The sequence below is a fragment of the Chaetura pelagica genome, unplaced genomic scaffold, assembly GCF_000747805.2.
Source record: "Chaetura pelagica isolate M959 unplaced genomic scaffold, ChaPel_1.0 scaffold477, whole genome shotgun sequence".
Classification (NCBI taxonomy): domain Eukaryota; kingdom Metazoa; phylum Chordata; class Aves; order Apodiformes; family Apodidae; genus Chaetura; species Chaetura pelagica.
The window spans coordinates 3,678-13,650 of record NW_009953956.1 but is presented as its reverse complement, the minus strand read 5'-3'; the positions used below and the strand labels follow the sequence as shown (position 1 = coordinate 13,650).

Genomic DNA, 9,973 nt, shown 5'->3' with positions numbered 1-9,973 from the left:
CGGGGGCCGCCCGCATCCGCGGAGAGACGCTGGGGCTCATCGGCTTCGGTGAGTGAGCCCGCCGGGGAGAGGCCCAGCACCAACTCCCTGCCCTGGGAGGGACCTGAAATGAGCGTTCTCAAACCCAGAACCAACAGGGTGGATCAGTGGGGGGTCTCACGCTGAATTTTCGGGGAAGGAGTTGTAATTTGTGAGCCTCAGGGGAGTGCTGGGGGAACCTGGCAGTGCCCCAGGAGGGATCACACCTGCTAGGGCTGCTGCCCTCTCCCAAAATAAACCCATCCCCGAGCCACAGCTGCATCAGCAGGGCTCTTCCTGAGCCCTTCTGCCCTCTGCAGTGGCAGGGCTGTGTAAAACAATTCCCCTTCAGCTCAGCTGTAGGTGTAGAGTTTGAGCACAGCATCAGCACCTCTGTGCCCGGCTGCCTCCAGCTGGAGAAGTCAGCAGACACATCCCTAGCTGAGGGTTTGCACGCAGGGCAGACGGAGCCCGCAGAGCCCGGGGTGGGGACGGGCAGGGGGGTCTCAGCCAGGCCACAGATCCCCTTCCCCAGCACAGTGGCTGTGGTGGCCCCTTGCTTCTAAGCCCTGACAGTTGTATCTGTCATGCCCAATTAGCCAGCCGTTCAGCCAGAGGCTGAAAAACCTCACAAACAAGTTGCCTAAAAAAGGCAGCTTTGGTTTTTTTGTGTTTTGTTTTGTTTTTTCTTTTCCTTTCCTTTCTCAGCGTTCCTTGGTAGATGCAGCGCAGCAGAGGATTGTTCCTCTGCCATGTCCAGAGCTGCACCTGGGTGGGGCTGAGCCACACGTTGTGCCTTCCCCAGCAGACCTGCATGGCCATGGATGCTGCCACGGCCCTGAGCTGGCAGGTGCCTGGTGGCCTCACCATCACTTGGGTTGTTTTAAAAAAAAAACGTAACACAAGCATCTCCCATTTGCTAGAGCCAAGCACAGCCCACCCTGTGCAGAGTGGCCTGGGTGTGCCCTGCAGCCAGCATCCCTTCAGGGTTTGTCTGGGGAGCCCGGGAGGTGGCAGGGGCCAGGCTGGGAGCCACAGGGCAGCTCAGCCGTGCGGTGGGAATCGGTTCAGTGCTCCCCTCTCCTCCCCTCGCGCACAGGTCGCACGGCGCAGGCGGTCGCTGTCCGAGCCAAGGCCTTTGGCTTCAACGTGATATTTTACGACCCGTACCTGCAGGATGGGATCGAGAGGTCCCTGGGAGTCCAGCGGGTCTACACGCTCCAGGACCTGCTCTATCAGAGCGACTGTGTCTCCTTGCACTGTAACCTGAACGAGCATAACCACCACCTCATCAACGACTTCACGATCAAGCAGGTGAGTCGCCCTGCGCCTGCGACCGAGGTGCGTCGGTGCTGCCCGTGGGTCCCTCTGCAGTCACAGCCACGGCCAGGCACGCCAGGCCCTTCGTGCCTGCAGGCTGCCTCTGAAGCAGCTGGTTGCACCCAGGAGCCCATCCAGGTACCCACAGGGTTACCACGGGGTAGCACTGCAGGGTGAGCGAGCCCTCGGCTCCCGTGGTGCAGCAGCAACAGCAGGAGAGGGGTTTGTTGGCTGATAGAATCATTCAGGTTGGAAAAGACCTTCAAGATCATCAAGTCCAATCGTCACCCCTACACCTCCAGGGACAGAGCCTCCACCACCTCCCTGGGCAGCCTGTTCCAAGGCCTCCCCACTCTTTCTGTGAAGAATTATTCCTAATATCCAGTCTGAACCTCCTCTGGCACAACTTGACCCTGTTCCCTCTTGTCCTATCACTGGTCACCAGGGAGAAGAGCCCAACACCCACCTCTCTACAACCTCCTCTCAGGCAGTTGCAGAGCCATGAGGTTTCCCCTCACCTCCTCTTCTCCAGGCTGAACAGCCCCAGCTCCCTCAGCCTTTTCTCATAAGCCCTGTTCTCCAGACCCCTCCCAGCCAGAGCTGGACCTCCTGTAGAAAACCCAGACGCAGTGGGATGGGGATTGCTCTGGGACAGCAGCACAGCTGCCCGGCACCAAAAGAGGCCCTGCCAGAGGCACCCCAGGGCATTGCCCTGGGTAGGTAGTGGGGTCACCACCCCAAGCTGACTCTCCTCTGTCTCCCCCCAGATGAGGCAGGGAGCGTTCCTGGTGAACACGGCGCGCGGGGGCCTGGTGGACGAGAAGGCCTTAACCCAAGCCCTGAAGGAGGGACGGATACGAGGGGCTGCGCTCGACGTGCACGAGTCCGAACCCTTTAGGTAAAGGTCTGGCTGTTTATTTTTTGGGTCAGCATCCATAGCGGTGTGTCCGTGGGGCTGTCACACAGCTCCAGCCCTGGGGAACCATCCTGCTGCTTTGGGAAAAGGCAGCAGCCCCTTGCAGCAGCCATGGGAGGTGGGCTGGCAGGGGGTCACAGGTGTTCAAAGGGCCTCTGGGAGCCTAGAACAAGAAATCAGCCCATGTTTTTTTTAAAAAAAACCACCAAACCCCAAGTGCTCACTAGTGCATAAGGACAATTTTACTGTGTGAGTTTTGGGCAGTTTTGCCCACCGGCTGCTGCTAGCAGGAAGGGGTTGGTTATAAGTGGGATTGCAGTTCCTCTCTGGGGAGAGGGGCAGCAAGAGTGGGTTGCTTGTGTTTTCAGAAACAATTTTTTAAAAAAAGAAAAAAAAAAAAGGGAATCACAGAATTTGTCAGAGCTGGAAGGGACCTCTAGAGATCATCCAGTCCAACCAACCCCCCTGCTAAAGCAGGATCCCATGGAGCACATCACCCAGGACTGCATCCAGGGTAGTTGAGTATCTCCAGAGAAGGGGACTCCACAGCCCCCCTGGGCAGCCTGTCCCAGGCCTCTGTCACCCTCACCATAAAGAAGTTTCTCCTCATATTCCAATGGCACTTCCCATGTTGCAGCTTGTGCCTGTTGCCCCTCGTCCTGTCCCTGGACACTGCTGAGCAGAGTCTGGCTCCATCCTCCCTGCACCCACCCTTGGATACTTGTAGGCATCAAGAAGGTCTCCCCTCAGCCTTCTCCTCTCTAGGCTGAACAGCCCCAGCTCTCTCATCCTTTCCTCACCAGGGATGCTCCAATCTCCCAACCATCTTTGTTGCCTCCCCTGGGCTCTCTCCAGCAGTTCCCTGTCTCTCTTGAACTTGGGGAGCCCAGACCTGCCACCCGCCAACCCAAGTGCCACAGGCGAGGGGCTGGGGCAGGGGCTGGCATAGGTAGAGGGCAGCCTACCAGTCTCTGGCTGCTCATAAACTTTTATTCTCTCTTTAAACATTGATTGATCTTTCTTTCTTCCCCCCCCTGCTCCCAGTTTTGCTCAAGGCCCGTTGAAAGATGCCCCAAATTTGATCTGTACTCCGCACACAGCTTGGTACAGCGAGCAGGCCTCACTGGAGATGAGAGAAGCTGCTGCTACTGAAATCCGGCGTGCCATCACAGGTACCAGCCTGGGGAGCTCCCTCCTCACCTAGCATGGGAGCTGGGGGGGCAGAGGCAGGGCCTCACCCAGCCTGTGGCTCAGCAGGAGACTGGGACAGGGCTCTGATCCTGATTTTCTTCCCAGTAAAGAGCTGAGAAACCAAACTTGACTTTTCTGTCACTTGGGTATGTCTGTAGTTGTGTGAGCAGTTTCTGTGGTTATTTCTTTTTACTATTATTCCATGGGGCACTTGTGCAGCATGGCAAAGTCCATGAGTGGGAAGAAGAGGACAGTGAAGCAGTAATTGCTGCCCCCTTTAAAGGTGCTAACTCGAAAGATGGTGCAGACCCTCACCACCTGCCTGCCAGAACCCATCCCAAAGCACTGAGGGCACTTGTGCCAAGCTCTAGCTGTACCTGAGCCTGCTGCAAAATGGTGGGCATGGTATTCCAGGAAATGTGTGGCTCTCTTGTCCTAAGAATTGCCCCCCCCTTGTGAGCCTGGCTAGCCTCTGCTTCGAGTTCAGGGGGGTCAAGGGAACAGCGTTCCTGAAAACAGAGAGCTGGGACTCACAGTAGGAATCTGGTCTCTAGCCTGTACCTTGGGACAGCCGAGAGGTCCTCCTGAAACGAGGGATGTGGGATTTCTGTGTTTCCCCTGGTCTCTGTACTAACAAATACAGAGAAATGGAAAAATAGTGGCCTAGTATTAGAAGGTGATAAAGCCAGGCCTCACCTGACTCCTCTTACCTTTGTTACCAACTCCAGGGCGCATTCCAGAAAGCCTAAGAAACTGCGTGAATAAGGAATTCTTTGTCACAACAGCTCCGTGGTCAGTAATAGACCAGCAAGCGATTCATCCAGAGCTCAATGGTGCCACGTACAGGTAAGCTGGGGAACGGGATCCCCGCACGGGAAGGGTTTGGGAATTTCAGCTATTGAGGGAGCACTAGAGCCCCAGCAACAGCTTCTACACCAGCTCAGCCAGTGCCTGCAAAGTGCCCCTCCTTGGGAACAGGTAGTCACAGCGCTGGGATTAGGAACACTGCTTGATTTAAGCAGGGGTTTTTAAAGCCTCCTGCTCATCAAGCCTTCATGCTGGTGGGCCAGCCAGCACTGGGCCAGCATCTCAGTAAGTACCAGCACCCCCAGACCCATAAACAAGCAGGACTACTTCTAAACTGAAAAAGCTATTGCAGATTTGCTCTGCACTTCTGTCCATGCACTGACAGCTGGGGCTGTGAGCCTGGCCCAGCTTGTGGGTTAACGAGCCAGGGTGAAAACACCAAGTACAGGTCTGTACTTTCCACCCAAATGCCCGAGATCAGCATTACTTAGTGCTCCACATGGGCTGGCTCAAAGCACAGTGAAAAAAGACATCAGGCGTGAGGACTCAGCTGCAGCAGGGGCAGCCTTCAGTGTAGCAGCACGGCCAGAAGGACTCTGAGCTACAGGAGAAACCCACGGGGCACATCAGGTGGTGGTGAGGAGCAGAGGCAGGCAGGAAGCTGGGCAAGCACGTGTCATGGCCCTGCGTGTTCACACCCACCTGCAGGTCAGGCAGCAGCTGCTCACTTTGCCCAGCAGAACGTGAGGACTGAACCATCCAAACCTGGTGAAAGCATCACCCTGGGACCTGCTTGCAACTGCTCGGACGTGCACGGGCAAGGCTCTTAAGCTGGGAAGAAGCCATGGCTTCCAGGCCTCACCTCTGCACGGTGCTTCATCCTTGCTAAGCTCCTCAGGAGCCAGGACCCCTGTAAGCTGGGGTCAGCTCAGCCCCTTCCTGGATAAAGAAAACCTCCCTTCCCTTCCCTGCTCTCCCTCTGCTTTTCCCTGAGGTAGTGGTGGCAGCAGGAACTGCCTGTGGCAAGATCCCTCAGTCCCCCCACTCCAGAGGGTTTTTCCCTCATTGCTCCATGTCACATCTTCCCTCTGGACAGGTCAAGAAATTCTCATTTCTCAAACTCAGTGTCATTTTATCAAACTCAGTGTCATTTCTTGGCATATCCATAACTCACCCTGCTCCTAGAAAGGAAGAGGGACTAGATCCAACCCCATGTTTCAGCTGTGCCATCTGGTTACACGAGGAAGATGCAGCTCATCCTTTCTAGAGAACTAAAAACCAAGTCTGGGTGTTCCAAGGTATTGACAGGCAGGGGTGATTGAGGCAGCATGCTGGCATTTCAGAGAGCAGCCATGATTCCTTACCCCATTTTTCTAAAGAGAAAGGCTCAGCAAGTGGCTCAACAAGCTGTTAGAAGGTACAGAACAAGACCCCGCCCTGGCACCGCAGTGGAGGACACTCGCCTAAGACAGAGCAGCAGTGATTTATTGTTTCCTTTCCAGCTGTCCCTTGTGAGTCAAAAGAAAATCCCAACCTCAGCTCTAGTAGAGAAGTGGAATCTTTGCTGCTTGTTTTCTCCACAGCCTCTGCAGTGGGCGGGTGATTCACGCTGTCTGAGGTGAGCTGTGATGTGACAAACCTGCCTCTCTCTGTCCCCTCTCCCAGGTATCCACCTGGGATGGTCAGTGTGGCGCCAGGAGGAATACCAGCAGCTATGGAGGGCATCATTCCTGGAGGCATCCCTGTCACTCACAACCTTCCCACAGTGGCACATCCTTCCCAAGCTCCATCTCCTAACCAGCCCACAAAACACGGGGACAACAGGGAACATCCCAACGAGCAATAGCAGATAATTTAAAAACCATTCAATAAACTTGGGACCAAGAGACATTGGAAAAGAAGTTATACATGAACTTAAAAAAAAAAAAAAAAAGGAATTTGATACTAAATTTGTAATGTTGATTTTTGGACAGACGCATCATTGATGTTCCAATGTTACCAACCAAGTGAGAGCAGTCAAGACTGGGGAGAAGCCCTGAGGAAGGCACCTGCTTCCTGAAGTGCTGGAAAGAAAAGAAAAAAAAAGACAAAAAAAAGAAAAAAAAAAAAGAAACTAGGATGTGATACATTAATGATCAACTTCTGTTCTTGTGTGTTAAGTTTCCTTCATCTGTGCATCAATCACATGAATAGTTTTTCCCTCAGTTCCTTGGGAAGGACAGGGCTTCTGCACCTGTTTTCAAACCACTGCATCCCGCAATCCTTACAGAGCTAACAGAAATGTAAGAGGAAACCATTATGTGGCTTCAGCCCTTTCCTTACTCTTGTATCTGGTTACCTCTTCTAAGGGGAGCCATCAGTACTGGCTTAGAAGTGGAAACAAAACAAAAATGTAATAACAATCCTTTTTTGCAGTCTCACAGGGCCACAGAAGTTCTCCTGCCAGGTTTAAGTTGTAACCATTCCAGCTGGGATCTGTGGGATGGGGAGAGCAGAAAGGGCTCCTGGCAACAACCTCTGTCCTCCCTGACTTAAAAAAACCCAAACAGACCACCACCAAACTGCCAGGCTCTTCTCTGCCCAACACACTGAATAAAGTAGCTGTGCATTCACCTACGCCCTGCAATGATGCAAGAAAAACTAAAAAAAGAGAAAAAGGAAAAAAAAAAAGACAAAAAAAATAAAAGAAGAAAGTATTAAGTTTCACACACTATTTGTACTCAAATATATTTTCTCAGTTTTAAATCTGCAGCTATTTTATCAAGTGGAAAAAAAAAAAGTCTTGAGCTGGAAAGGGTTCAAGAATAATGTTGCATTTCCTTATGTCTCAGGAAACACTTTTTATGGTAACTTGTCAGACTGTCTATGAACAAAACCCACTTTTTTAGACATTGATAAAAAGTCTTCTTCACATGATATTTTATACAAGAACACTTCAAAAATGTGTTATTAGATGTGACTGATTTTAACAAATCCTATTAGATTTGTATCAACTAGTTACATGTTATATTCATAGTCTTTTGTGAATCATCGCCTTTTTTTGTTTTTAAAAAGATGGCCAATTTTGAGCCTTTGTATGGGTACATTCCTGTTTCTGTGACAAAAAAAAAAAAAGAGAAAGAAATCTTAAGCTGTCCCAAACAGAAAAAAAAAATAATGAAACAAAACCAATGGCTATCAGCAGTATGTTTTGTTTTAGTGTGTTACCGTTATTGTGTTTGTTTATTGTAAAGGTGGACATTTAGCGTTCAGTGCAGTTTTCAATAAAAAGTGATAAAATTTCTGTAATTTCTGAAAGGTAAGAGCTCTCGCTTCCAGGTGAGGACACAGAATGCAGAGTGAGGTACAGAAATGTAACTCTGTGCCCTCCTCCAAAATGGAAAGAGCAGAGAGCAGGTAAGTTCATTTCAGCCTGGCTCGGTATGTTTTGGCTAGAGCAGCAGGTGGAGCCCGTGGTGTCACAGCCGGCAGGGTGACACTGCCAGAGCCAGGAGGGTGACACTGCCAGAGCTGTGGTTTGTCCCTGGCTCCCACAGGACCTGGGGGCAAGCTCACTGCCTGCAGGTCAGTTCTAAAGCTGCAGTGCTAGGGAAACGCTGAGCTTTTCCTACCCAGACTTGCAGGTGCTGCTGGCCCACATGCTGTAAACTTCAAACTTGTCAGTGTATTAAATCAAGAGGCACCTCAGATGCAGCTCAGGTGGGAAAAGGATCACTTTGGTTTAAGCTCCAAAGGCAGCTACACAAGTTGTGTGGGTTGCTCAAGCCCTGAAGCATGAAACTGCTAGGAAACAAAGCCAAAGTCCTGCCTGGAGGTGCCAGGAGCTTCAAGCCTTGCTAGAGCAAAGGCCCCTTCTTTCCTCCCCACCCTGTCAGGGTGCAGCACACACACCTTAGATGGAGCACAGCTTGGTCTGGAAAGGGACTAAAAGAAAGCTGAAACCAATAAGTGTCAAAGTTACAAAACTGTATTTTGTTTGGTTTAAATTAAATTGAAACCTCCTTCCCAGCTGCAAACATGTTAAAAAAGAGGTCACCTGGAGGAGCACCCACTCTCTGTCACTGTCCAACAGGATTAGCCATGAACACCATGAGAAACCAGGAGGATAAAACAGGTTAGGTACAAAAAAAAATATGTCTGGGAAACAGTGAAATGATGGTAAAAACCAAGAAAACATTCACTTGTCATTAAAGTTTAGATTTGTGTTAAAAAAAAACCCAACAAACTACCTGGTACTTTCATGTGGGTTTTTTTTAAAGAGCAGTTGCATCCCAGGTGAGTGCAAGTACCTCCCTGTGTGGCAGGATCTTGTGTGTTCCTCAGGCAGGACTCCGCCCCAGGACAGTGAGAGGCAGAGCTCAGACCCCAGAGACAGCAGCAGATCCTACGGGTTTCAGCCAACACCCAACCTCCCTCCCACCCACACCCAAGGACGGATGCAAACAGACAGCTCCTCTGAAGTGCTACAAGCTCCTCAGGAGAAGACACTGAGAGCTCCCCAGGGTTACAAACTGAAGGACATGGTTGGTACCAGAGCACAGCATCACGAGCTCCTGCTGCTGGTGGATTTAAGTGCAAACATCAGCAAGGACCAAGGAGAAGATCTGTGACCATGGAAGAGCAGCATCAAGAGCCTCCAGAGCAGCAGGAAGCAGCAGCTGCACTCCCCAATAGCAAATGACTGGACAAAGGACCAGGAGATGAACACTTGCTGCCCAAGATTTGTGTGATGGTTCCTACTGTTGTCACACCCAAGGCAGGCAGGGGGACTCCCCATAGATGATCCATGTCATAGCAGCTTAGAACAAGGTGACAGACACTAAATTAAACCTAAAAAAAAAAAAAAAAAAAAAAAAAAGGTGGGGGGGGATTAAAGGAAGTTACTGAACAAAAGGTGGGGAAAGGAAAAGCACCAATTAAATAAGGGTCTCTGAATGCACATAGCCTGATTTTTGTTAATGGAATAAACACCAGCTAGTAACATTTGCCATAAGCCATGCAGCAGAACTTTGGAAGAATCCAGAATTACTAAATTTTAATATATTAAAAACAAAAGAAATACAGGGATTTATTTTTTTTTCCACTGAGGAACTCATAAATAAAACCAGAAAAAAAAACAACAACCAACCAGATGTAAAGGAGGTAGCAATGAAAAGCCAAGTTCTGTGCTAGGAAAGCATGTGCTACTGCCAGCCATAGGATGAGGAAAAAATAACAGAGAAACCCAATTTTAGAGGTAAGATTTGGCTAAAAGAGCAGAACTTGCTGACAAGCTGCAAGGTAGCATTTACAGATCAATCTGAGTATCTGGAAGTGAAATTTCAAGTCTATCATGGAAGGAGAGTACCCATTAACATACACTGACTACTGTGCTAGCACAAAGCAGGGGGGGGGGTTGCAACTCTTTTAATCTACAGGTACATGAGGTTTGGATTACTAGAGATTTTTGAAAAAAAGATACTTCACAGCTCATTCCAGATCTGCTGAAGTGTGTTGACCTGAACATACCATTTTACAGCACATCAGAACAAACCCAACAATGATCAGGAAAGCCAGGAGCTCTGAAGTACCAGCTCTGGGGAGCACAGGGGACATGTCTGGGCACAGCTGAGCTGGCTGCAGGGTGACATTCCACCTGCTGTAGTGATGTGCTTTTGGGGACAGGGACATCAGGCCACCAGGCAGGCTGCCCACCTGCAGCACTGGGAGATGAGGGAAAGC

General features: G+C 50.5%; 1 protein-coding gene across 1 annotated transcript in view; it reads left to right on the top strand.

Annotated features, from left to right (window-relative positions):
- Window positions 1-6,150, top strand: part of CTBP2 (C-terminal binding protein 2) — a 61,518-nt gene extending 55,368 nt beyond the window's left edge. Inside the window, exons 5-10 of the mRNA XM_010001870.1 lie at window positions 3-48; window positions 1,118-1,332; window positions 2,106-2,236; window positions 3,299-3,426; window positions 4,174-4,291; window positions 5,918-6,150. Of these exons, the coding sequence (XP_010000172.1) occupies window positions 3-48; window positions 1,118-1,332; window positions 2,106-2,236; window positions 3,299-3,426; window positions 4,174-4,291; window positions 5,918-6,098 (819 nt within the window). The 3' untranslated portion in view covers window positions 6,099-6,150. The remainder of the gene's footprint in view (window positions 1-2; window positions 49-1,117; window positions 1,333-2,105; window positions 2,237-3,298; window positions 3,427-4,173; window positions 4,292-5,917) is intronic.
- The last annotated feature ends 3,823 nt before the right edge of the window (window positions 6,151-9,973 follow it).